The sequence below is a fragment of the Aplidium turbinatum genome, chromosome 6 (assembly GCF_918807975.1).
Source record: "Aplidium turbinatum chromosome 6, kaAplTurb1.1, whole genome shotgun sequence".
Classification (NCBI taxonomy): domain Eukaryota; kingdom Metazoa; phylum Chordata; class Ascidiacea; order Aplousobranchia; family Polyclinidae; genus Aplidium; species Aplidium turbinatum.
The window spans coordinates 33,574,889-33,602,213 of NC_137477.1; the positions used below are offsets into that span (position 1 = coordinate 33,574,889).

General features: G+C 38.8%; 1 protein-coding gene across 1 annotated transcript in view; it reads right to left on the minus strand.

Moving 5' to 3' along the window:
* Positions 1-8,576: 8,576 nt before the first annotated feature.
* The window catches only part of LOC145772602 (voltage-gated potassium channel regulatory subunit KCNF1-like), a 43,723-nt gene continuing 24,974 nt past the window's right edge, over positions 8,577-27,325 (minus strand). Inside the window, exons 9-10 of the mRNA XM_082584462.1 lie at positions 13,722-13,864; positions 8,577-8,900 (exon numbers count right to left, since the gene is read on the minus strand). Of these exons, the coding sequence (XP_082440588.1) occupies positions 8,577-8,900; positions 13,722-13,864 (467 nt within the window). The remainder of the gene's footprint in view (positions 8,901-13,721; positions 13,865-27,325) is intronic.

Consider the following 27,325-nt stretch of genomic DNA (forward strand, 5'->3'; position numbering starts at 1 on the left):
TTTCACTTCTATTTTCAAAACAATTTTGCTGTAAGGAGCAAGACTAGGCGAGACAGGTGATGTTTGAGGTTTTTTTAAGTATCGTATTACGCCTTTCGCTTGCATTTCACCTTTTCTCGAGCAGGTTGCCCCCCCCCCCCCTCCCCTTGACGTCACTTGTAAAATTTTATACCCCCTTTTCTCGTAAAGTTATAAATTGAAGTACGATAAAAAGAGTAAAAAAAAAGAGAAGATTCGCAGAAAACTTGTGAACAGTCCAACAAAGTCCTTTAGAAGAGCGAGTTTTCTGCAAATCTTCTCTACTGGCGTTGACTTCCGCCCAGATCCTTTTACTCTGCACAAGCAACCTTCTTGTTCGAACATTTTATGCCATGTCCAACATCTGGCCCTTTCCTTCCAAATCGTTGCGCAAATGCACGCTGCACAGTCTTTTCGACTGTGTTCTAGCATACTCCAGTACACAAAATGCTTTTTCTACGCTATTGTATGGCATTTCTACATCTAAAAAGAACAACGTCTTAAAATTAAAAGATAAAATTTTGTGTTATATCTATACATACTGTTAAAATTTGAGATCGTTTAAACGATAATTAGCAAAGTTACAAGACTGTACAATAGCAAAATTTTTGAAACACCCTGTACAACAACAATTCATCCACTTTCATTTTTTTTTTGGTGCGATATCTGCTTGGATAAGCACAAGGTTGATATTCGGCTGTGACTTGTTGTCCCAAAGATAGTGCTATTGTACAATGTACAGTGATGACTGTTTTGCATCTTTTCTTCTAATATTGTTGTATGTGGGCTGTATGCAATAGCGTTGACATGGCTACTTCTGGACGCGGCATGATTTCAGGGGCTTGTAACCTTTCCGAGAGTTTGAACTTTGAAGAAACAACCGCGTAGTTTTTGGATATCGCGCATTTTTCTTAGAAGTGTCGTGATTTGGGGCTTGAGGATTTCATTGGTACCCGGCCCAAATTATCCCTTCAACGGCCTTGCCTGTAAGCTCGGTAACACATGTGCTTTTCAAATCTTTTTAAGCCTTTCAAAATTACACAGTTAACAAAATGCCATTCTCACATCTAGACCTGTTCAAAAATTTCTATGTTTTTTTACCCTCTTGCATTGTTTCCCATGGTTTTGACCATGAGAAATCCGAAAATAGCAACCATTTTACTTTCAAGTGATGGGATATCTTGCCTCAAGAGGCCTAAACATTTCCATTTCTGCCGAAAACACTCATTGTTGACGTGTTAAGCCACGATAATGACGGCGGAAGTCTTTATTTCAAATGAAACACTTTCATCCAATGCAGGGGCAGCCAAGTTTTCTGGTCGCCCGGCTCGATATGGGAAAATGAAATACTTGATGAGCCGAATTCCTTAATCGATACATCAATCGCGTATTTATCCACCTATACAAGAAATAAATCGTATTTAATGTAAACTTTAAGTTTAAAACATAGAGACTCTAGCAGTTTTCTGGACTGTTTGGCTTTTACTAATACATTCTGCTACTTTACGAGCTCTGTCCAGTTATAGCCTATTGCTCTTGCTTTCCGTTCCGCTGCTGATAATGTGCTGCCATGGCAGCATGTTGCTACAATGCTGCTTGCCAAGTCGACAAGCAGCATGTTTTGTCGCACAATGGAAACTAATCTTGTATTCTTTAAACACGGCAACACTGTCATTGCACAGCAAACATACTGCTTGCCGACTTGCGAGAAAAAGTAGCCTACTTGGTAGGGTGGGTCGAAATTTGGATTTTTTCTCCGATATCATTGCTGCAAACTTTCTTTCTTGCATCATAAACGACATTCCTGAAAGTTTGAGCTTGATCGTACATCGTCTTCATTTCCAAAAATCGCGATTTAGGCCATAAAGATACCTGAAGCAATTTTTTTGGGGCTTGAAAATGCATTGTTTTTATTAGGGAGTAGTTTTCACGAGATTTGAAAACGTTATAACTTAATATTGTAAAATGATGATTTATGCGTCAACAGATTCAATATAATCAAACCAATCCAATTCATGGTTTGGTTTGAATCTTTATACTCGGCCTGACAAAGCCTTGATAGGTTATTCCTGGTAGTTTCGCATACTTGTAGAGGCTTTTTACGCAGTTTCGGTTAGCCTACCGAGATTGGCAGAGTGTAGTTTTCCGATTGTTGAAGTCTTGTTGCCGGGGAATTATTCCATTCACTAGGTGCCGCTGAATAGAGAGCAGTCCTGAAATGCGTTGCTCAAGCGCACGCCACACCCCCAGAGTCAAACCAGCGCCGCGTGATCTTGATCCGGGCGCGTAACCACTGAGCTGACGGGGTGGACATTCATTGTGTACTGACTCCGAAAAATGATGACGTCATTAAACAGTAATTTGCAAATAGCGATACAACTGATAATCCTACATGCTTCATCTCTAAGTTATATGACAATGAATTCATGACTTTTCAAACATAAACATCATGCTGGTACTTGATGACGTCACCCACATTATTAAATTACATTTCTGTAGGCTATGATGGCCAGGGGCTCCGAGAGGGGGAAAGTCGGGCAACTTTCCCCCACTAGCATAGCACTGTAAAGGAAAAACGAGTAGTTTTTTGTTTATTTACATTTGAGGGGGGGGCCCATTTTTGTCACTAAAATAATAAGTTAGTGTACCAACTTAATAGTTACACAACTAAATAACAATAAAACAATTAACTAATCAATGAATACAAAATTAATGACTGTCTATGCATAGTGATATTATTGAGATTTAGCTAAAAAATTAACCAGAGCAATTTCATGAAGTGCACAGCAAACAAATGTGCTATAGTAGGCCTACAAGTGTTTTTCATTTAAATTTAGGCAAAAACATTTTTTGAATATTTATTTTGGCATCTAACAATGATACCAGAATTCTTTTTTTTGGTCAAGTTTGGTTCTTCCACAAACGTGACTTCAAAACAGCCTGATAATTGAAGATTTCTTAGTGAAGTATATGTATGTATTTTTTGGTAATGTTGTAGGCCTAATAGGGCCGTTTTGTCTGATGAGTTGCCGCAGTTACCTGAATTCCAAATGGAGCGATGTTTGTTCCAACGTGCAGAAAATGAATTTTTTAATTTAACGAACGGGAAAAGGTGGCAAAACCTTAAAAGGTTTAAAACGTGCCTGAATGAAAAATTATGTTGTAGGCTGTATATCAGTAGGCTAGTTAGCACGGCCACAAAACCCAAAAAACAAATAGCAAAAAATAAAACAAAAACAGAGAGAAGCACACATGTAGTGATGAATGACAGCCTAATGAAAAGTGTTGTGGATTAAATTTGCCAGTTCCAATATTGATGTGTATGAGCAGTCATAATAATAGAATGGAGAAAGAAAACCGGACATAAAAGAAACACATCCTCAGGCAAAAGCCCGTTTCGATGTGGCCCAGGAGAGCAGGTGTTGAGCTCTTTCTATGGTTAGACTGCACATCACACAGTAGCCTTAGACAATTGAGGTTTGATATCCAGTTTAAGTTCTTGTCCTGGTGGGTGATGGAATGGATGAGTGTGCATAAGAACTCATCATTGCGAAACTGTAGAAAATGCTTATGGTTTAACAATTAGGCCTACATGGCGCAATTCTAAATTCATTTCGTCGAGCGACAAATAAAGATAAGAGAAAGAAATAAATAAAAATGACAAACTCTTACCGCTGAATGCATCGCAAGTCCAACAAAAATTTTCAAAACCCTCGCAATAACAAAACTTTAAAAACCCCTGACCTACATGTTGCGTCATAAACGCTTGAACTTCCTACGAATAAAATTAATTGTGACACAATAATGCTCATTAAGTAATCTGAAAGTTTGTACAAATTATTTTATTTTAACTACTGTCTACCGTGGACGTCCACATGTCAACTTGGTGGGTTTCTCGCGTACCATCTGAAAGACCTTCGCGTACCACAGTTTGGGAACCACTTCCCAGTGCTTTCACTTTGGTGGTAATTAGCCTACCACAATTGCGGAATTTTCATCATGCTTGTGGTAAAAATGTGGTAATGAAAAATTTGTGGTACCGTAATATGGAAATTTTGTGTGGAAATTATAAAATTTGACATAAAATACTGTCTTCCGTAATCGAACTAATATGCAAAAAACTACTTATAATAGCATGCGACTAGCATGTTCCGCTGTTTTCGGTTTGATTTTGGAATGCGTCCTAACTTTTGACTTTGAACGTAGGGTGACCACGTGATCATATTCATAGTCAAGATGTCTTTCAGATTCTAGCTGCGGTGTCAGGTAGGCTACAGTACTTTGCTTACTTATTTTGGACGTTTTAATAACTGTTAATAACCAGTACTGTTAATAAACTGAGTAGTTGTTTTATACCTTATTTTACACTATATAGTGTAAATATAGCCAAGTAATAGCGTTGCCAGATAAGGAATTCTGTCCTAATTTGAGAAAAGTTTAAAGCTGTTGAAAACAAAACTTGCATTTTGAAATTTTTTTTAGTTCTGGGTAAAGCTCAAAACCCTAACTTTATTCCTAAGTCTAACCCTCACCTTAACCCTTCCTAACTTTAATCCTAACTCTGGCAACACCTGATTGTAACCATGGCAAAAAGTGGGTAAAAATAGCCACTTTGTTAATGTAAAAGTAAGTCAAAATACCGTTAAAATCGAGAGGAAAATCTCAGCGACAAATGTGGTAATACAAGTGGTAATCTAGGTTTGTAAAAGTGGAAGCACTGCCACTGCCCTAAACGCTGAAACTTTTCTTTTCACTGTGGAAGTTATGGCACAGGTTATCGTGTTATTTTGGAACAGTTAGATATGAATCAACTTACAATTGAAGAAACGAAACGACAGTATAATTTTTTGGTGAAAAACAAATTTGCCCTACTGAACAAGGAATCTGGACCACAAGAAAGTGACACTGCGAACATGATTGAAAACCAATGGCACGAAATACAGAAGAACTTGAATGATGCAAGCATAAAAGTTTTAAAACAAAAGAAACAAGCCTCTAAGCAACCATGGATGAATCAAGAGATTCTAGACTTGATGATAGAAAGAAAAAAACAAAGACAATAACATCCAGTATTTTAAGCTACATAAAGAAATAAATCATAAGTGCCAAACAGCAAAACAAAGTGGTGGGATGAGCAGTGTGAAACTATGGAACAATTAGAACCTACGCACAAGTCACGAGACATGCATCAAAAAGTTAAAGAAATGACAGGTAGGCCTAATAGAAAGTCAAAAGCAAGACAAAACAATTGCATCAAGAATAAAGACGGAAAAATGATTTTCGACCGAGATCTGGTGACGCGAAGATGGCAAGAGTGTATTAGCGACCTGTATGGAGATGAGAGAGGAAATATTCCTGCTATTAATAATGAAGAAGGTGAGCCAGTACTGGAATCTGAATTTGATGAAGCCATAAATGAATTGAAAAGCCATAAAGCTCCTGGTAAAGATCAAATAACAACGGAAATGATAAGAGCTCTGGATTATGAAGGAATTAAACATATTTATAACTTATGTCATAACATCTACATGAACGGCCACATAGGCTACCACTAAAAATGAATGAATCCATTCTTGTCAAACTGCCGAAGAAGCCAAAAGCCACACAGTCAGTGCCGGTCTTAGGGTATTTCGGGCCCTGTGCAGAATATGCTTTGCGGGCCCCAATGACAATGATCCAATTCAGTAGCGTAGCTAGGTATTTTGAAAGGGGAGGGGGTGGTTTGACGGTCGGCGGGCGATGCCCGACGACGTGATTGCCGAAGGCGACATCCAGTAGCGGGGGGTCTGGGGGGCCCCCAGAAAATTTTGAAAAATTACTTTGAGTTTGGGGCATTCTGAGAGCATGTTCAACAAAAATTTGGATATGAATATTACTGTAAAATGGTGCTGTCCGGTGGCATAGCAAAAGGGTTGATCATGTTTTCTTCAGCATTTTTTAAAAATAAAGCTATGTCTCTAGGTTGAGTCTGGATGCAACCTATTTCGTCCCATGAAAAATTCGTACCTCGATTTCGTACCCTGAAATCGGAGTAACAAAATCAAACTTCGACCTATTTCGTCCCCTGAAAAGATCAAGAGAAATTTGAAATGTTTGCGACAATTTCGATCAGCGGCTTTGGCTCTGTTGTTTGTTTTTTTCTTGATCTTTTCAGAGTACGAAATGTTCAGGGGACAAAATAGGTTGCACCCGTTGAGTCTTTATGTTTTCTTGTTGCCAATTCCTTTGTTGAATTTTTCCATTGGAAATGACAAACTTACTGCATTTTCTGAGTAACTTGCGGGCCCCCTAATTTGCGGGCTCTGTGCGATCGCACGGTTTGCACACCCCAAAGACCGGCACTGCACACAGTGTACAGAATTTAGAACCCTTAGTCTGATGAGTCATATACTAAAAATTTTGTTGAGAGTTGTTCACAGAAAAAATAGAAAAATCATCGAAAATGAATATAATTGATTGATTGATTGAATCTTTATCCTCGGACTGGGAAAGCTTCTTGCAGAGCTTAATCCTGGCAGTTTCGCATACATGTAGAGGCTTTGAATCACTGACACAGGCCCGGTCACCGAGATTGACAGAGTGAAGTTTCCGATTGTTGAAGTCTTGTTGCCGGGGAACTATTCCATCCATTAGATGCCGCTGAATGGAGAGCAGTCCTTAACGTGCGTTGCTCAAGCGCACACCCCGAGAGTTGAACCAGCGCCGCTTGATCTTGAAGCTTCTTCGTTCCAGAAGTGACGCGCTCCAGAAGTGACGCGCTCCAGAAGTTCTGGAAGTGACGCGTTCCAGAAGTGACGCGCTAATGAAACTCAAAGTGGTTTTATGCCTGGAAACGGAACATGCGAAGGAATTTTAAATATGAGACAGATTGATAGAATGGAGGGTATCAACATAGGAGGTATGAAGTGTCCGAGTGGTTAGCGCGTTGGGCTCGCAGTCGAGAGCCTGCATGTTCGACTCCAGCCACCCGCACTTGCTTTTGTTTCTCTGGGCAAGAAACTTTACGATAATTGCTTCTACCCAGTGATCGATTTCGAGTAATGGGTAGTACCAAATTTAAGTCATAAGTAGAGTAGACAACCGGAAACAGACATTGCAGTCGGCTGCAGCGTGGGTCAGGTGTACGTCGGAAGGCGTACACCGATGCATAGCGCTCAAGTCCGCTTTCCCGCAATGCAGGATAAAGATAAACAAACAAACAAACAAACATATCCAACCTACGGTATGCAGACGATACTGTTTTATTGGCGGAATCAGCAGAAGCTCTCCAAACAATAATAGAAAAAGTGAACAATATTGAAAAGGAATAGCCTATAACATAAAAATCGACACAAACAAGACGAAAACGATGATTATTAAAAGAAAAGAAAATTTACCAAGTTTAAATATTACTATTGACGGAATGCTGGTCGAGCAAGTCAAAAGCCTTAGCCTACCTATCTGGGACACACAATAACTGAAAATGGCAGATGCGATACGGAAATATTGAGACGAATAGAAATAGCAAGAAACAACTTCGTAAAAATAAAAAAGACATTAACAACACTCAAAATTAACATCAACACTCGAAAACGAATTGCGAAATGCTATTTATGGACTACGCTACTCTACAATGCAGAAACATGGACACTGTCATCACAAATGGTTAAACGACTTGAGGCATTTGAAATGTGGATTTATAGAAGGATGCTTAAAATTTCATGGAAGGATAAAATCACAAACAAAGATGTAGGCTACTATCCAGAATACAAACCAACATGGAAGTTCTACAAACAATTAAATCAAGAAATTTGAAATATTTTGGCCACATGATTCGCAATAATTCTATTTAAAGACAGCTACCAGAAGGAAAAATAAACGGCAAAAGAAATAGGGGCAGACCACCAAAAATTTGGACTAATGATATTGAAGACTGGTCAGGACTTAACTACAAAACTGCAGTAGAAAAATCTCACAACAGAAAAACTTGGCGTCTCATTGCCTCCAACCCTCGACGAGAGGAAGGAACTTAATGATGATGATCATGTTGTATCAAAGCCCATTCATGTAATTATATAATAAGTTATAGATTAAAGCTTTAACCTTAACGCTTTTGACCTTTTAAATCTAACCTTTTAGCGTCTGAGGTGCAAAATTTGGAGGTCTTGAGCCAAGGAGGAATACAGAGAGGAATTCTTGCGTACGTCCCCTCTTTCAGTCAAAACTGTCTCAAAACTTCAAAAAATGTGGCAAATGTTAAAGAGCTTTTGCTTGCGATTTCAGATTTGTTGAAATAGTTTTTCGATTTTAAATCGTGCTGAAAAGCAAAAATTTTGCGCCTTCGGCGCGAAACATGCCGACTTAGACGCTGTATAAGAAACTGAAGCTTTCAGTAATGCGAAGGGGATTTGGAGGGCGACCTCTCAGAAGTACATGTGATGTGATAATTTAATAAGTCCCTTGTCGATGTCAAAACATCGTTCCCGCCCCTGCTTAAATTACCCCCCCCCCCCCTCTCCACTCTCAGGAAGTGTCCGGAGCCCCTGAAAACGTGTTTCCTGGAGCCTCAATATATAGTTTTAGTTTTCGAAGCAAAATACGCAGCTACAATCGGGAAGAGACAAACCATTCTTATTCACAATATCTTGGGGCTTGTTGGTGAAAGAGCATCTGTTTGCACAGACTCGTCTCATGTTTTTGTCATTACAACTTCCCCATCTTCGTTTGCCACGTTCCTTTGTTTCTGTCCCAGGCCAGGAGATTGTCTGCCGTCGTGTTTTAAATTGAATAAAGCTGCACAACAATGTATTTTGAACTTCCTCTTTTTCAACCACATTGTGGCTGGAAATTCTGCTTCGACTTTCGGGAGGATCAACGTGTTCTTCCATCTTTTCCATTAAACCCTGGAACGTCACAAACAAATAACAACAAGTTTTTCATTGGTTTATGCTTAAATGAGTGTAAACTGTGGCTTACTACATGCGAATAGGCCTAGAGCCTAGACAACATACAATGCGATTGTTAAGACTGGGGGCATATGGTGACGCCTAGAGATGTAAAAAAACGTTTTTTTTTGTTTTTAAAAAAAACGAGCTTGTTTTTTTTGTTTTTTATCGTTTTTATTGTTTTTTATTCGTTTTTTTTGTTTTTTTTGTTTGTTTTACCTATTTTGACATTAAATGTCACAATATGCAGCAATTAGGGTAAACTCATTGTAATAGCGTCTCTTTCAACAAACAAACAGTCTCATAACTCCTATAACTTATTTCAAATCAGACTATATGTCTGGTATATTGCTTCATTACAATTTTGTAGATCTCAAGTCGTTTTTCACGTTTTTTATTTGGGTAAAGGAAAGATTGATGAAAAGTTTGGCAAAAGCAGTGTAGTGCTAAAGTCTCAACTTTTAGCCCAAATCACATTTAAATGTAGTGAAAGATGGAAACATTTTGATGTTTTTTATTTTCCCTGAAGAGGTTCAATACTCCTTTGTGATGTCATAGTCATGTTTGTTTTCCCTTAATCACGCCATTGTGCTGTCATAGACATGTTTAAAAGAAGTATATATGGTTGCATTTAATCCATCCAATTTGAACTAGTTTACAGCACTTTGAGACTTTAGCACTTTTTTGTTTTTGCCAAACTTTTCGTCAATCTTTCCTCTACCAAAAAAAATATTTTTAAAGTTACGTTTCATGGTTTTATTGGTGCGTAACGACAAGAGGTCAACTTCTTTTTATCTCAAAAAACAGTAGGCCTAGTTCCCAAATAAAATAAGTTTTCATCTTTGATGTTTGTTTTGTATTTTTAGGCTATCCTGCATTGCGGGAATATGGGTAAAACTTTATACTTGTCAGGAAAAGTATTATGAAGCATTTATTCACTATGTGAACACTGAGCAGTGCTGAAAAACTCCACTTTAACGGGAAAATTTCTTCATTCAGGGCTGGTAGTTACTAGCAATAGTCAACATGGGTGGTGGGCATTTGAAAGGAACATTAACCTAAACCTTTTCGGACAAATGCACTTACTTTTGACAGCTAAAAATATCTGTGATAAGATCTCTTGCATTATGTCACAAATGATCTGCAAGAAGCGTCAATGACAAAGTGTCTAAGACTTCACAAGTTACAACACACGAAAAGAATACTTCTGTTTCAACATTTATAAAGCATATACATCGTTGTTAAGCTATCAGTTAGAAAACATGTTTAAACAAGCTATTGGCAATAGCTTGCATTAGTAAATTACCACAAACAAGGTAATGTATGTTCTGAATACTGCCGTCTTGTTTTTGCCAAAATTTCGTCAACCCATTGAGTGTGTACAAGAATAACCAGTCCCGGTATACTAACATCGTAGGCTAACTTCCATAAAAGGAAAAAGAGATTAACTCATCTACATTATGTCATGTATCAAATTGCATTAATTCAACGTTTGTCAGGTCTACTGCCACAAATATGCCTGAGAATGAAGAAGAAAGTGAAACAACGTAGGCGTAGGACTATGCAAAAAACATATGCTGCTGCCAAGCACAAACACTTAGTAATTTCAGCACAACCATAAACCATTTTTACTAGTTTAATGTTTTTCAAGAGCACTATAATGAAACTAAGCTGCAAATTGTAAAAAATTTGCAACTTTTTCAGAAAAATATGAAAAAAAAAAAAAAAAAAAAAACCTGTGTTTTTTTTGGCCCAAGTTTTTTTTGAAAAAAAACACGTTTTTTTAAAAAAAAAACGGTTCGTTTTTTTTGCATTTACATCTCTAGTGACGCCATAATAAATTACCGTCGTCTTATATGCAATGGCTTTATGGAATTGCAGATGCCTCCATTGTGCTGTGCTTTCATTTGATGGTAGTCGAGAATTTTTTAGTTCAACGGATAGGCTACTGGTACCTGTGTTAGAAGTCAAAAAGTAATTTAGGCCTATCATTTTCCTATGCGGCATAAAGATGAGACAGACAGATACAGTAGTTGAAACAGAAATCGTCTAAATACAGAATGGGTCTGTTCACACGGCATTATAATTATAGATTAATTTCTTGCGTTCTTCCGGTGACTGGCGCTAGACCATCCCAAGATGTTCAAATAATAACTACCGTAGCTTTTTAATTCCGACGATTCGTCAGTCAGCACGATTGACTTTATCAAGGGGACTGAAACAGGTAAAACTATCTGTTAGCAGAAAATGACAGAAAAGTCACAGAAATAGCATGCATTTCAGCCAATCAGAAAGTTACAGGAAAAACAGAGAAAAACGCAAACTTTTGTGATAGAAAGTAAAATCAGTGAACGTTCCGCCGTAGCCAGTGTGGTCTAGTGAGTTAAAGATAAGGAATACAATCGCCGATAACGTGGGTTCGATTCCCACCCCTGTAATAACTTTTTTTTTTGTAATTACCAAACAAAGTTCAAAGTGGGATTGCCTCTCTGGCTGAATGCGAGGTGAGTCAAAATTGGACGGTAGTCAATATACTCGATTGCTAAACTTGTTTAAACAATAAAGTATGCCTGATGTCTTTTGGAATTGTTCAAAAATGCTTCATCGAATTTGATACTAAAATCCACATAAAGGCTTTGTTGATAAAATCCTGCAATCCTCGCTTCAATAAGTAGTTGTTTACCGTAGGTGCTTCTTATTTGCTAAACGTCTTCACTTAATAATAATTATGTGTCATGTGATGTGTTTTTTTTTCCATGCGTAAGTAACCGTCATGTGAAGTGCCTCTCCTTGTGCACGGCTTGATTTCATGCTTTTAAAGGTTATTTTGTTTTCTGATCAGATAATTGGTGATGTGAGATTAGTAAGAAATCAACTTCGTAAAAATGAAAAAGACATTAACAACACGCAAAATTAACATCAATACTCGAAAACGAATTATAAAATGCTACATATGGACTACGTTATTGATGGACACTGTCATCACAAATGGTTAAACGACTTAAGGCATTTGAAATGTGGATTTATAGAAGAATGCTTAAAATTTCATGGAAGGATAAAATCACCAACAATGATGTACTATCCAGAATACAAACCAACATGGAAATTCTACAAACAATTAAATCAAGAAAATTGAAACATTTTGGCCACATGATTTGCAATAATTCTATTCAAAGACAACTACTAGAAGGAAAAATGAACGGCAAACGAAATAGGGGCAGATCACCAAGAATTTGGACTAATAATATTGAAGACTGGTCAGGACTTATTTACAAAACTGCAGTAAAAAAATCTCACAACAGAGAAACTTGGCGTCTCATTGCCCCCAACTCTCGACGAGAGGAAGGAACTTAATGATGATGATGATGCTGAGATTAGTAACGTTTTTCAGATAGCTATTGTATAGCTCCGGAAGTAGAATAGCGCAGAGGACAAGGCGCTCACTTTCCAATCATGCAATCCTGGTTCGACTCCCGGATTCAGCTGGTTGTTGAAATACACCGTTTACATCCAGTCTACCCAGGGTAAAATAAATTGAGGGGGCGAAGTTGCTAAAGAAAAGGCGGCCGACAGAAAAGAACTGGTCACTCTTTATCTCGTTAGTGCCAAAGGCTTAGTAACTTATGAGAACATAATCTCATTTTCCTCCGATGCTTGGATCAAGTATGGGACTCACCTACCACCTATTGTATATGTAGCTCCAAGTATTGTATTCTTAGCTTGTGTTCAAATTTATTGTTGGGTTGTGACTTGTGAGTACTTCGTTATTTGATGTGTTAGCAATTTCGTTTTCATTAGGCCTAACGGGTGATGCTGTAGTTGATGTTCTTTTCGAGGTTCTTTAGTTGATGATGATGATTTTAGTTGATATTCTTTCTTACTAAGGGAGTTTAGTATTTCTGAAGCAGTGTGGGTGTTGCTATTTGATTTGTAGGCCTACTTATGAGGCGAGTTTCGCTGTCTTTTGTCCATCAGGGGATTTATTGCTTCGGTAATCCTCTTTAGATGTGTTTTCCACATCGTTTTGAGGCAATTAATTAAACAATCATGAAAACTTGGATTTATGTTAACACATTTTTGGCCTATGAATACCCCACATGTATGCGCACAAGCCAAGGTGCCCACTTGAATGGGCCCCAGTTGGGCTTTCTGGCTGGGAACCTATCGAACGTGGAAGCCAAAATATTTTGAACTTCGGCGGCTGATTTTACAATACCAAGGTCATATGTAACATTCATTTAATCTTTCTTGCATTCATCTGCTACTTTCAGGCTTGTCTTTGCGGTTTCAAGACCTACATCATGTCTTGTAGGCCTAGGTAGTTTTCCTGTCTACACTATATTTGGCATACATGCAACTGTCTGGCGTGGCAGTGGGTCTTTTGTAAGTTGATTCTTTTGATGTTTCAAGTGCGAAAGTTATCTGTCTTGCAGTAGGCTACAGGCAAAACTACTTTGTAAAACTCTACAGCTTTCAATATCATTTTTCCACGTACCGTACAAAAAGCGATGTAGTTTTGCGCCACGTTTTCAAATGCAGCTGTTGGACATCATTCTACTATCCCAAAAAATTGCAAATACAAATCGTCCGGTTTTCCTCTTGAATGCACTCAATTTTTTAATTCTATGCCCCAAAATACATCTAACAAAGCCATCCTTGTATTTCGTAATGAGTGGCTCGGATAGAGGAATTCAAAACTACTAGAGTTGTCGGTGATAATGTTAGCTCGAGTCTTTTTGAAAGAAAACAATCACTGTTTTGTTTATAATCAATGATCACCTTCAATTGCAGGCTTCTCTTGAACGCTTGGTCCGCATCCCGCTGGTTCCGATAGCAACTGGAAAAGTTTGATATTATTGGATGAATAGGTATCGCTATAGCGAGTATTCCCATCAAAAAAGACATTGACGCCAACATTTTGCCTGAAAAGATTAACAAATTAATTTAGGTCTGTTGTTTCCAGACCGTCAAAAACAAGCTTTCAGCATGGGTTATAGGTAAATTGTTCATAATCAGTTGTTCGTAAAACAATTGTTCCTAAACAGTTGTTGGTGAAATGAAAAATCCGTAAAACAATTCTTCGTAAAGCATGTCTTCGTATAAATCAAATCTCAATTGCATGCACAAAAAATGCTTTGGGAAGAATTGTTTTACAAAGAATTGTTTACGAAGATTTGTTTACAAAGAATTGTTTACGGAGAATTATTTACAAAGAATTGTTTTACGAAGAACTGTTTACGAAGAAAACGTCGGACACCTTCAGCATGATGCAACCCAGATCAATACTTTTAAAAAAAATACACAAAAGTGATTGTTCATATCTAGTACACAATTGTCATACCACATGTACCCAAATCGCACAAGTACTCATTTTTACATCTTTTGAACGGCTGGCAACGCTTAAACGATGTAAACAGGGCACCTTTTGCTTGCTGTTATGTAACGATGATTTTCATTTTTTCTTCGTATGAAGATCTCTCTAACTGTTATCTCTTTCGCCACTTCAAGGGTCGAGGAGCTCTGCCTTTTTCTATCCTTGAGCAGTGGCGGCGACTCGGTCTAGCTCAGTGGTTCTCAACCTTTTTTCTTTCGTGGCCCATTTTCATTGCACAAAAATTCTTATGACCCATTAATTGTTTATGCAAGAAAAAGCTGCAAAATAGATTTAAAAACAAAAAAACAGCAGAAAATGTTCCAAAACAGATTATAAGCTTACAGTGCATCAATGAGATGCGTGCTCTTGAACGTTATTGACCAACTTGTAGCTACAGTGGTTCTCAACATTAATGCCGTATTCCTTCTTTGGAGGACACAACTATTGTCAATTTCTCCCCACAATAATTCACGAAAAAATACTAAAAACAGATCTGCACAAATTCCAGTAGACTACCGCTTTCAGTTAGGCTATGACTTGATGGTAACCACAAAGTTGTCCATTACAGTACATCATAAAGTGTTGTAAAAACTCGACGTTGATCTAAAACTACGTGCTCAGTCATGAATAAATTAACCCTTTCAATAGATTATTTAGATAAATTTACATTTCTTCCCAATTCCATTCAACACGATTATTCCTCCCTATAAGTAAAAAAATTCTCCTTACGGAGCCAAGTGGCTCCCTATAGGAACCACACTGCTGTAGTTGCTTAAAATCAACGTTCGTATATTATGCAACAGTCAGCATTGATTACATCACGCCACCCAAATTATTATTTGAATAATTAGAATGGAAATTCCCATTCTGCAGCAAATTACAGCAGCACCATTCATTGTTGCTACAATCCAAACAACTAAACAAACACACAAGTGTAAAATTAACTATGGTAACACAAATGAAACTAAACTTTTCACTAACTCTGGCAAATGTTTAAATAGGTCTGTGGCCCACCTCAAAATCTTTCCATGCCCCACTAGTGAGCCATGGCCCACCGGTTGAGAACCGCTGGTCTAGCTAGATGTTTGGGCAGATGTCGAGCAGCCACTGATATGATTCGTCGTCCAGTTTACGCAAACCACGCACACCATTTAGCCCATGGTGCGTGGCGCAGTTGCAGATGGCGTGGTCTGCGGTTCGTTTTTCTTTGCCACACTCACAGGTCCGGAATGGAGCCATCCCCCATTTGTGCACATTGGAGTGAAATACTACGACGCCGGTGTGCAAGCGGTTTAGCCGCACCCAGGCCTTCCTTGACAAAAGCATTCCTGTTGGTTGGGGGCCTGTGTCGATGAAACTTTGAAGTCTTGAGAAGTTCTTCTGCTCGGAGCTCCATTGGTGGTCTGCCCAGATAACCGCACTGGTGGATTGGTCTTCAGCGGTTTTTATCAGGAGTTGTTTGGTCTGTACAAATGAGTGCCTTGTTTCCGTTGTCGGGGTTGCTCGCTTGCAGACTCGTAGAGACTTGAGTGGAGTAAGTGGTTGGGGTTCGTAGCTCGATGAGAAAGAGACATGAATCTTTCTCGACTTCACCTTCGTGACGAAGCTCAGCTGGGCTGATGTCTGCAAGGTCATGGTGAAATTAAACCTAACCCTATGATAATTTCCTACGTACGATACAAGAGGTTACTTGTTACATGAGTTTCCACATGCCATGTGTGGCGTATCTGCATTGCATTCTGCATTCATTAAGCTACGATAATTTACCATGCGTTTGTATCTTAGACTGCATGGTCGTCTCCATAGCCGAGTGGTGAGAGCCCTGATTGAAAGGGGGCCGGTTCAACCACGCACAAGAGCACACAGCTAAGCCTATGACAAGGCGCTTAAAGGCACGTCTAAAAGTGGATACAAAAATTCTCTTCCTTGCCTTTCCGTCCTCTCTAAACCTCCAACCACAGGGCGTAGCCTCAGCATGGACAAGATAAAAAATTGCAATGAACACAAAACCAACAAAATTACATTTTTCAAAAAAGTAACATTGGTTAGACTTACTTAGCATTCTTATAGCTATGAGCATTCATGCAATAATAAGTTTACATTGTGTGACTTATCATATACTTAAATTTGCTTTCGACGTAGCGTAAAAGTAAGTTACCACGGATAGTTCAACGTAGCTTTATATACAGAAGAAATTTATAACCCCCTCGATGGAAATTTTCTGCATACTCCACTGTAGGCTACTAGCTTCAAGACAAGTTTTGAAAAAAGTGATATGAAAATCAAGATAAGTAGTTTTATTGGTCTTGAATTACATTAAAAAATAATTATTGCCAACTTAACCACTGGTTTAAAATGATTTTCTTTAGGATGTAGTTCTTAAATCTTGTTCTACTGTTCTAGCTTGACGTGTAAACCAGTAGGCTAAAGGTGCGTCTACACGAGAAAGTGTTCTTGCTTAGAAATTCTTGCTTAAGCTGGTTTTTAAGCTTGTTTCGTCTACACTCACAATCTCAAAAAAAGATTTTGCTTGCTTGAACGCGGTCACGTGAGTATTTCAACCGCAATGACGTCACGTTTCAAAAAGTTCGCGCCAAAGCAAGAAGTAAACCACCTGTTTTTTAACAACTAGTCGGCCACTCGGCAGTCGCAGTGAGCTGGCACTTTGAGTTGTTGCAGTCATTCAATTCAATTCAATTTATTTTTCTTTGTCAGAACGCAAAAAGAAATGATATTGTAAAAAAGAAATACAGTAACAAAACCAACAAAAGGAAAAGGTGGCAAAACCTTAATGGTTTAAGACATGCATAAAAAGATCTAATATTGCGGTATTTGCATCGATAAGTATATAGGGCGTGTCAATTTACTCAAAAATTTTTAATTCAAAATGACGGGTGTTAAAAACTTGTAGTTGGACTAGAAACTTCGCTAAATATATTTTTTTTCAAAAATAAATGACGTCTTGCTTGGTAAATCGTTCCCTAAAAATTCAAATATTTGACAATTTTTCAAATTTTACCGACCTCCAGAAATTTTCATTTACAACTTGTAGGTTCTGTGACGCCATAGTTTGCTACCTTTTGAAGCTTGCTAAGGAGGTGTGAGATATCAAATGAAGTACTATGATATCATAAAGTGCAGAAATGCTAGCAAAAAAACTCTCATTAACCAGCAACTTTTGCCTGCGATGACTGCAATTAAAGTAGGTGGTCACAGCGGTAAACCATAATCTCTTCGTGGGAAAATTGTAACGTAAGATTCCCAAATCCGTTCGTCTGCATGCAATGACCCAAAAATAAACACACTTTCGAAACGTCTATTCAAAAGTGTATTCCAGTAAAATTAGCCCGAGGCTATCGAAATGACTGGTGCAACGCCGTACACCTAAAAACTGTCACTACAATACAAATTACTTGGATAAAAGACGGAACCTTTGTCCAGCTAGCAAGCACTAAGCCAACAGTTAAAAGTGCGGCCAACTTTCAAACAATCATTTTACGAATGACCAGAATAGATAGCAATATCTCAAATTCACGTATGCAGTACTGTGACGCAATAATGAAAGACAATTATGAAGTCATTCCAACAGGTGTTTAAAGCTGATGTAATATTTCCTGTTTAAACAGGCCCAAACAGGTCTGACAGGTTTGACACAATTCTTATGAACGATGGTGCAATTTTGGCACATTTTCTAGCAACTTCCATGACGTAATATTCAGTAGACTTGAACGGTTTTATATGACGTTTGATTTGTACAGAGATTGGCCGTAACATAGCGGCCCCTAGTTATGACAGTCTAACATGGCATAACTAAAAAAGAATTGAAGGACAATCGTGAGCCAATGAATAAAAACACATGATACACAAATTGTTTGAATCACTCACGTTTAAGTTAATACGCAAATACAAAGGGCATGCAAAGAATGAACAGCAATAAGAATAAACACGACGATACATGAAATTGGTACCATAGGTACACGCTAAAATGACGCTATATACAATAGTTGCGATAATAACCGACTGTTCCGGGCTCAGACAAGGGTCGGCCACCGCAGACAAAACCAGGCTCAAACCCTAACACTTAGGTGTTCTTTACGGGGGCGAGGCACGAAATATCCCTCAACACGTAGTCTACTTTTACTTTCCCCGTACTCTCATCATAGTTGCAGACGGCAACTTTGGCTCTACGAACCACAGGCTTCCCTTTCTTAATTTGTGGAACTACCTCATGCACCCTCCCAAGTTGATACTTCCCACGTTTACCAATGTCTTGGAGAGAACCTACCACTACAAGTTGACCAGGCTCCAAATTCTCGGCCATTTTTAGCCATTTTTTCCGGCCCTGAAGACCTGGCAAGTAAAAATCGATCCATTTACTCCAAAACTGCTGAGAAAGTGACAAATTGAACCGATAATCCCTTCTTAATTGGTCACGATCATGTGGTTGCCCAACAGCACAGTATGGGTCTAAGTATGGGGTCAAAAGTGAGGCAGGGGTGATGACAGTAAAATCCCTAGGGTCGTCACTCAAAGGTACCAAAGGGCATTCGTTCACGATCCGAACGGCACTACTGGTGTACGTAAGCAGTTCAATAAAACTGGGCTTACGTATTGAAGAGTCCAAAATGTGAAAGAAGTATTTGGTCATATCGGCCACGAAACCAAATCTACTTAGCCGAAATCTAGCCAAGAGATCTGCCAGAGGGTTTAACAAGTCAGACAATTCAGGACAAGAAGACATTACATCATTAACACAAGTTCCTCGAAATTCAGACTTGCCATCGTAAACAATGCGCTTTTTTAATTGTGACGTCACAAAGTATGGTAAATACCGTTCAAATCCCTTGACATTTCCTGCTTCACCAGCACGCTCAATATAGCCATTAGATTTAAGATCTTTCATGGTGTCAGTAAGGAAATCACGAAGTTCAGGTTGTTTTAAAGCTTTCTTTCTTAAAGCAGCAGCTCTATCTGACGCCAACACAAAATTGTTAGGTAGATCAATATCTTCCTTCAACGGAACAGGTATCTCAAATCGACCATCTTTCAACTCAATATTCGGTTCGACAAGTTCTCTAGCCAAAATATCATTGCGAGACAATTCACAGGTTTCATTTTGCAAAGTCAAATCCTGAATGACTTTATTCAGGTCTGCTATTTCCATATCGCGAGACTCAATTTTACGCTGAAAGCCAGAGATGACATCCGACTCTGAAGACGTCTGCACTCTGCACACTTTAGCAACGCTTTCAACTAAGGGTGACTTACCACCACAAGCCAACCAACCGAGAGGAGTGAGCAAAGCATGCGGTTCACTACGATTGTCACCAACACGCTCTTCTTTTGCACACATCAAATAAGCGTTGTCGTTGCCAATCAGTACATCTACAGTACTACAATCATTCAAATGAAACATATTCACGTCATGAAAATGACGGAAACCACTTAAATCTTGTTTATGGGGTAAAGTTTTAACATCGTCAGCCCAAGCTGGGTTAACCACCGAAGTTATATCACAAAACAGTTCATTCGTCTCTAACGACTGAATGTTGAGTTTAACAAGTTCAGCACAAGTAGGTTTCTGACCAGCCAGAGTATCCATTTTAAACGACGCTTTATCATACGGTTTAAGACCAAGTTCGCACACCAAGTCACTCGAAACAAAGGTCAACTGCGAACCAGGATCATGCTGACAATACACCAACTTCGATTTGCCAGTCATTGGATTCAAAACACGAGCAGCAGTAACGCGGTTAAAGGCTGCTTTAACATTTCCAATCTTAACATTACGCACAGGAACTCTGGCACCAGCATCATCTTTACCGACCGAATCCAGAGAATCACGTGACGTCACATAAAAATCATGCAGAAGAAAATAGTGTTTCCTATCGTTGGTGGGTCCACACTTACGACAGTTGTTTGCATGATTACAGTCCTTAACCATATGCTGGCGCAAACAGTTCAAGCATTTTCCAGCTTTCACAATGACATCTCTCCGACCTTTAGGTGTCAAGCGCAAAAATTCTTTACAATTAGACAAAAAATGATATTCAACTTGACCACGTGATGAACAACAAAAACATGCCGGTATGTCACTACGTCTGGCCACACCGCCGCGCGGTGCGCCAACAGCAGTCGAGTACTGCGAACTCCCTGAAATCACATTATCATGGGGTTTTACCGACGTCTGCCTAACCGGACATGAAGGCAATTTTCCTTTGCCAAACTTTTTAAATTGCTGCGACTCACCAGAATCGCCCATTAGCATAATGCTAAAATCAGTCGACTTGCGCGTTTCCTCTCGTACTACAAATTCAAACAAACTCTGAAAGGTAGGTTCCTCAGTGCTACCATACTGATCACCTAAAAAGTCAAGATAACGCTGCTTAGCGTCAAACGGGAGTCGCTTAGCCAAATCCAAAACAAAACGTCCTTCTAATTTATCACGCTGACCATAAGCTTTCGCGTAAAGCAAACACTGCGACAATTCATCTTTAAACTCTTTCAAATCACTGGAAGAGATAGAAGTCAATTTGCTACCATAGCGATACTTTCTAATTTCTGGTTCTGCGAAAAGACCTCCACGAACTCCAAAACGTTGGGACAAGCGAGCTAATGACATTTCTATCCTGTCTTCCTCTGACAAGCCAGGAGTGTCGGAAACCAAATTAGCAATCGTTTGTGCAGCTGTTCTAACACAAGCTGCTTGCAACAAAGTCAAACGAGTTCCCTTAAAGGGCGAAGCTGCCATCAAGGCCATAACACGATTTTTAAAGAAGACAAATGGCATATTATTACCATCGTAACCAATCAAGGCCGCCTTATCGAAGAACGTCCTACTATTTTGGTATTCAAAAAAGCAATCCTGCTGTTGAGAACTCGATTTAGCGGGAGAAGACAAGCTATATCCCTTAAGGGGCTGAGTGGGCTCAGTCACATGCACAGCCCGATCACGATCCTCAAACACGTTAAAATCAGGAGACGCGATACGCCTCTCACAACCACCCAAATTACGTGTAGCTGGGCGATCAAAAACTAGCGGCGCTGAAAACTGTGAAGGGGGCAAAGCATTACTGCTAATGGCGGCCCCGTGACCTGTACGCTCTGGGGGAGGAGTTCGGTTGTAATTTGCAGACCTTGGCTCTACAGCCTTCGGAAGACCCTTAGCCGTGGCCCCGAGACCTCCTGAAACAGCTGGAAAACATGTGGATTGTACAGGTCCACTTACGGATTGAACAGGCGTGTGGAAAAGGTTAGGTAAATTAAACTGTGATTGATGTTCACTTCTGGAATGCCTAGAAGAGCCCTTCCTAGAGCTACGCCGGGAGCCCAACTCAGAACGATATTCAGCTAAAACTACCTCTTTACGTTGTTCGGCCCTCAACTGAGCGTCTTTGAGTGCGAACTTAGCAGCTCTCGCTTCGGCCTCAGCTCTCGCGATGGCCTCAGCTCGTATGGCCTCAGCTCTCGCGGCGGCCTCAGCAGCTCTTGCTTCGGCCTCAGCTCTCGCGGCGGCCTCAGCAGCTCTCGCTTCGGCCTCAGCTTGGATCTGGAGCTCCTCTCGTCTTAACTGTAGGTTAATTTGTGCAACTATCCGTGACGAGCTCTCAGACATCCTAGTGCTTACATTTGAGGCGCTATCCTCAGGATGTATGTCAGCATCCAACCTATCTAACAACTCACTTTCTTTTTGTTCGAAGTTATTTTTTAACGAGTTAAATTCGGGATCTACCCTATCACGAAGTTCTGCCAAGATTGCAGAGTTAACAATTTTACTCAAAAGAGCATGGAAATGCCGTAATTCCTCTTCTAAAGTAGATAAGTTAGACCGAAAAATTAACAGTTCCTGCTTATCACTCAAAGAACCTAGGGCCACAGAAAGTTTCCCAATTTGAGTCAAAATATCCCGTCTAAGATGCCGGGCCTCTCGAACTGACTTAGCCTCATCGTTAATGGGTCCCTCCCCAGAATGGCCTGCCCGACCGCAAAGAACATCATCAGGCTTAAACTCAGTCGAGTCGACGGCGGTCGAGTCCCTGTCACCACCGAGTGTAGACATATTAAATGTTAGGGCTAAATTTAACAATTAAAAAATTAAGTTACACAAACACACAAAATTACAGTAGTTATAAAAAACTTAACTGCAAAGACCGTAAAAATACAAAAAAGAATTTAAATGCACGATACCGTAGCTGTACGAGTATGTGAAGTCCAAACGTCCACAAAACTTGCTTGGATTCTTCCACTTGAATCTTCAAGCACAGATGGATTGCCTTTAATCTCCTTTCTTGCCAATAAATGTCAAAGTTATTTTTCTTCTGTACCAAACTGAGAAGAAATGTCTTTACTTTTCTTTACTTCTTTAGACTACCAACCAATAAGATCTTCTTTTATTATTTCTTTGCTTCTAAGTGCTTCTTAGCCTACCAACTAACCAACTTCGTCTTTTATTTTTTGCTTCTAAGTGCTTCTTAGCCTACCAACTAACAACTTCGTCTTTTATTTTTTTTTGCTTCTAAGTGCTTCTTGGCCTACCAGCTAACAAAAACGTCTTTTATTTTTTATGGTCACAGCGGTAAACCATAATCTCTTCGTGGGAAAATTGTAACGTAAGATTCCCAAATCCGTTCGTCTGCATGCAATGACCCAAAAATAAACACACTTTCGAAACGTCTATTCAAAAGTGTATTCCAGTAAAATTAGCCCGAGGCTATCGAAATGACTGGTGCAACGCCGTACACCTAAAAACTGTCACTACAATACAAATTACTTGGATAAAAGACGGAACCTTTGTCCAGCTAGCAAGCACTAAGCCAACAGTTAAAAGTGCGGCCAACTTTCAAACAATCATTTTACGAATGACCAGAATAGATAGCAATATCTCAAATTCACGTATGCAGTACTGTGACGCAATAATGAAAGACAATTATGAAGTCATTCCAACAGGTGTTTAAAGCTGATGTAATATTTCCTGTTTAAACAGGCCCAAACAGGTCTGACAGGTTTGACACAATTCTTATGAACGCTGGTGCAATTTTGGCACATTTTCTAGCAACTTCCATGACGTAATATTCAGTAGACTTGAACGGTTTTATATGACGTTTGATTTGTACAGAGATTGGCCGTAACAGTAGGTTAATTCGATTTAATTCAATTACTGTAAGTAAACTAAACTTAGAATCAATTAAACTTAGTACCGTTAGTTGTTGATCAACTAACTTTTGTAACAGTAAATACTATTGCTGTATGACAATTTTTATTTCAACGCATGCCAAACTATCAGTTAACAGTATAGATGTTAATCAGAAAATATATTTCGCACTTGCTAGTGCATCTTCAGATCAGAACTGAAGATGCACTAGCAAGTGCGAAATACATTTTCTGATTAACATCTACTGTTAACTGATCCCTGGTGCCTTAGCAATTGAAGTTTTAGCTTTGAGATATGGACCAGGGATCGTTGCAGAACAAGACTAGGTCAGAAAGTGAGGCAGACTCCGACTCAGCTCAGCAGCAGCCTAGAGCAGTTAACTACATGCCAAACTATATTTTATCATGTTACAGATTAACCATATTATACAGCTAATTATGATATCAAAATCTTTTGTGTAATTTGATTTACCGTAATTTCAAACGGTGATTGATATGGATTTAAAGCGAAAAACCAGGAGTAGTACATTTACACATATGAACAATCTGATTGGAACTGGAAGAGAGCTGCTGCCATCTGAATTGCCTACTCTACGTGATGTGTTGAGATGTGGCATTCTGCTGAGAGAAGAGTGTGGTAAAGATGTTAGAAACTATCCATCAACAAGCCTTACTAAAGATATCTACCCAAAAGTGATTAACAAATGGAAGCTTGCTAACTGTTGTTTCATACCCCCAGTAGTAAACTCTAGGGTAAACATTACACGGAAGATTCAGAAAATTGGGAGCAAGCCAAAAAAATATCTTTAGGGAGAGGAAAACTACATCAGAAAGAAGCATTCGTTAACAAATTGGACAAGCTGTTTGACATTCTTACTTGCAAATGTCGAATTGTGTTATGCTCTGATTATGGGTGCACTGTCAATGGTATTTGCAAAAAAAATTCACATACACTGCAAGTGTAACAAAGATGTGAAAATCCCTGTCAAAGAACTTGCATTTATCAAAAGTCAAAGAGAAAAAAATGGATCTTTGGGACTATATCAAATTGGCTTACCAGATTATCCGGAGCATAGCAGACTAATAAAAAAACTAAAACGACAAGAAGAGGATAAAAATAATCTATTTAAGTTTAGCAAACAGCAAGAAATGAAGATTGAAACCACAATCTCCAGTGATGAAAGTAGCACAGAAGACTTTCAAAGTGATGCATGCGTTGAAAAAGATACAAGCTACGATATTGAAATGCAGGGACCAAGAATGTCTTTATCTGCTGCTCAACAACCACAACGATTACAGTATAATCGACTAAAAATTCCTCACGTTGCTATGCAAAGTATTCGGTACGGAGTTGGCTTGCGCGCAACAGCTGCTATTACTACAGCAGCATATATTGATGCTGGTTTAGTTACTGGGAATGATCACACTTTTGTTGTGGATCATAATAAAGTCAAAAGGGCTCAAGAAAGAGTATCCGATTTCATGAGCCGGACACCTCATGACGCATCGGCAGTTCGTTCAATTGAATGCATTTTTTATGATGGTAGACAAGATATAACAAAGATTATGTTGCATGTCGACAACTCGAATCAACAATTTCCCAGTATGATCAAAGAAGAGCATTATACGGTATGCAGTGAGCCTGGTGAAAACTATGTCTGCCATTTTACCCCAGTAAAAAGTTCTACGAAAAAACATGCCAAAGTTATTGCTGATCATCTGGTTAATTTTTTAAAGGAGACTGGAAGTGACAAAACCCTGCAAGCAGTTGGTGGTGACTCTACAAATGTCAATACTGGTTGGGAGGGGGGTTCAATGCACTGGGTTGAAGTTAAGCTTGGTCGAAAACTAAACTGGTTAGTTTGTGCACTTCACACAAACGAATTGCCACTCCGGCATTTGATAACCTGCTTGGATGAAAAAACTTTATCTAACAACAAATGGGCTGGAAACCTTGGGAAAATGCTGGAGAACGCAACTGACTTGGAAATACATCAATCCTTTTCCAAGACATCTATTGGAGAAGCACTTATTCAACTTGAAGATAGTGTTGTAGATAATCTTTCGACTGACCAAGCATATGGTTACAGGATGACACAGGCAATCAAAACTGGAAATCTTCCCTCGAATTTGGCTCTCTTACACATTGGCCCTGTCAATCATGCTAGATGGTTGACCACAGCAAACAGATTTTGTCGAATATGGGTTTCGAAGCACAATCTAAAAGGAAAAAATCTCAAAAATTTGAAATTGATTGTTGAATATATTGTTGGTGTCTATTACCCTTGTTGGTTTCAAATTAAAGTCAAGCACAATTGGATTGAAGGACCACGGCATATTTTGTTTCAGCTTCGTCTACTTCAACAGCAAAACAAATCTGTCATACAAGCAGTTTTGCCGACAATCAAACGATCAGCGTGGTATGCATTTAGCGAGATGATAATTCAAACTATGTTGTGCTCAGAAGATATGGAAGAGAGTAAAAAAGGTCCGGAAAAAATAACAGCAATAAGAGGCGGTGACAGAGTATCCAGTTTAGGTGATGACTCTGTTCGTCCTAGAAAGACTCCCACAATTAACATTAATGCAACTTCTTTGATTGAATTGATCGATTGGTCAACAGAAGTCTATGAGCCTCCTTTAACTGTTATGCTACCATAGGAAGAAATCAAAAAGTTTGTTGATACGCCAATGAAAGTCCCTGAATGGCCCTGCCACGGCCAAGCTGTAGAAAGATGTGTAAAGATGGTGACAGAAGCTGCAAGCCGAGTTTACACCCACGAAAAGAGAGATAGCTTTGTTAGAGTTCAACAAGCGAGTCGACAAATTATGAGTAAAAATGAATCGAGACAGGATTTAGCTCAAATGACAATGCCTGCAACTTTTTAAAACTATTTTTGTATTTGTGAACAGCATTTCAGACAATTTTGCAAAGTGTAAATTGTTTCCTCTTATGTGCAAAGTTTGAAAAATATATACAATTTTTGGCAAATATAGGTGGTTTAGGCATTTTTTCACTAAATTTTCAAGATTTTTTCTAAACAAACTTGTTTTTCTTACTTGAAAGAACAAAAATTGAACAAATAATTGTTGCTTATGTCAAAAAATATAATACAGAATAAAGTGACGAAGAATATTTTAAACTGGGAAAGAATCAACTTAAAATAAATTGAAAAAAAAATGTTTTTTTGAGAATATTTTAATTTTTTGTTAATTTACCAAGCTAAACAACTAAAATTTATTGAAAAAATTGCATATTCTATCTTACTACAAGCATACACAAGTTTTTAGACCCCAGCATCTAAAAAAAAATACAATAAAAAATTTATTGCTATAATTGACACGCCCTAAGCACGGCCACCAAACCTGATACTGTAAAACAAGTAGCCTAGATGAATTAGTTAAGAATCAGTCGCCTCCTCGTTGCTGAAATGATTTAATAATGGCTTTCAAATGTTAACGTGTGTTATTTTTGTTGTGATGATCATGGTCAGAAATAAAAGCAACTGAACTCAACTTGTGTAAAAAATGCTGCAAAAAGATAAGGTTGCAAACGCGCAATTTACTTCAGAAAGAAGTGTTCCGACACCTTAGTGAAGTTAAAAAGTTAGAAACAGGCGTGGCCAGAGAACACTGGAAGCATCAAATACAAAACAACAACTACAAACTTCCTAGTTGCTTGACTAGCAGCCAGACTACTGAGTGTAGACCTGAGGTTTTGCCGCGAAAAGATTTCTAAGCAAGAGAACTCATTTAAGCGCCCAGTTTTTCGCTCTGGAGAGTATTTTTTCTCGGGCACTCGCTTACTCGCTCAGTTTCTTAAAAGTAAGCGGCACAAAGTGCGATTAACTTAAACAAA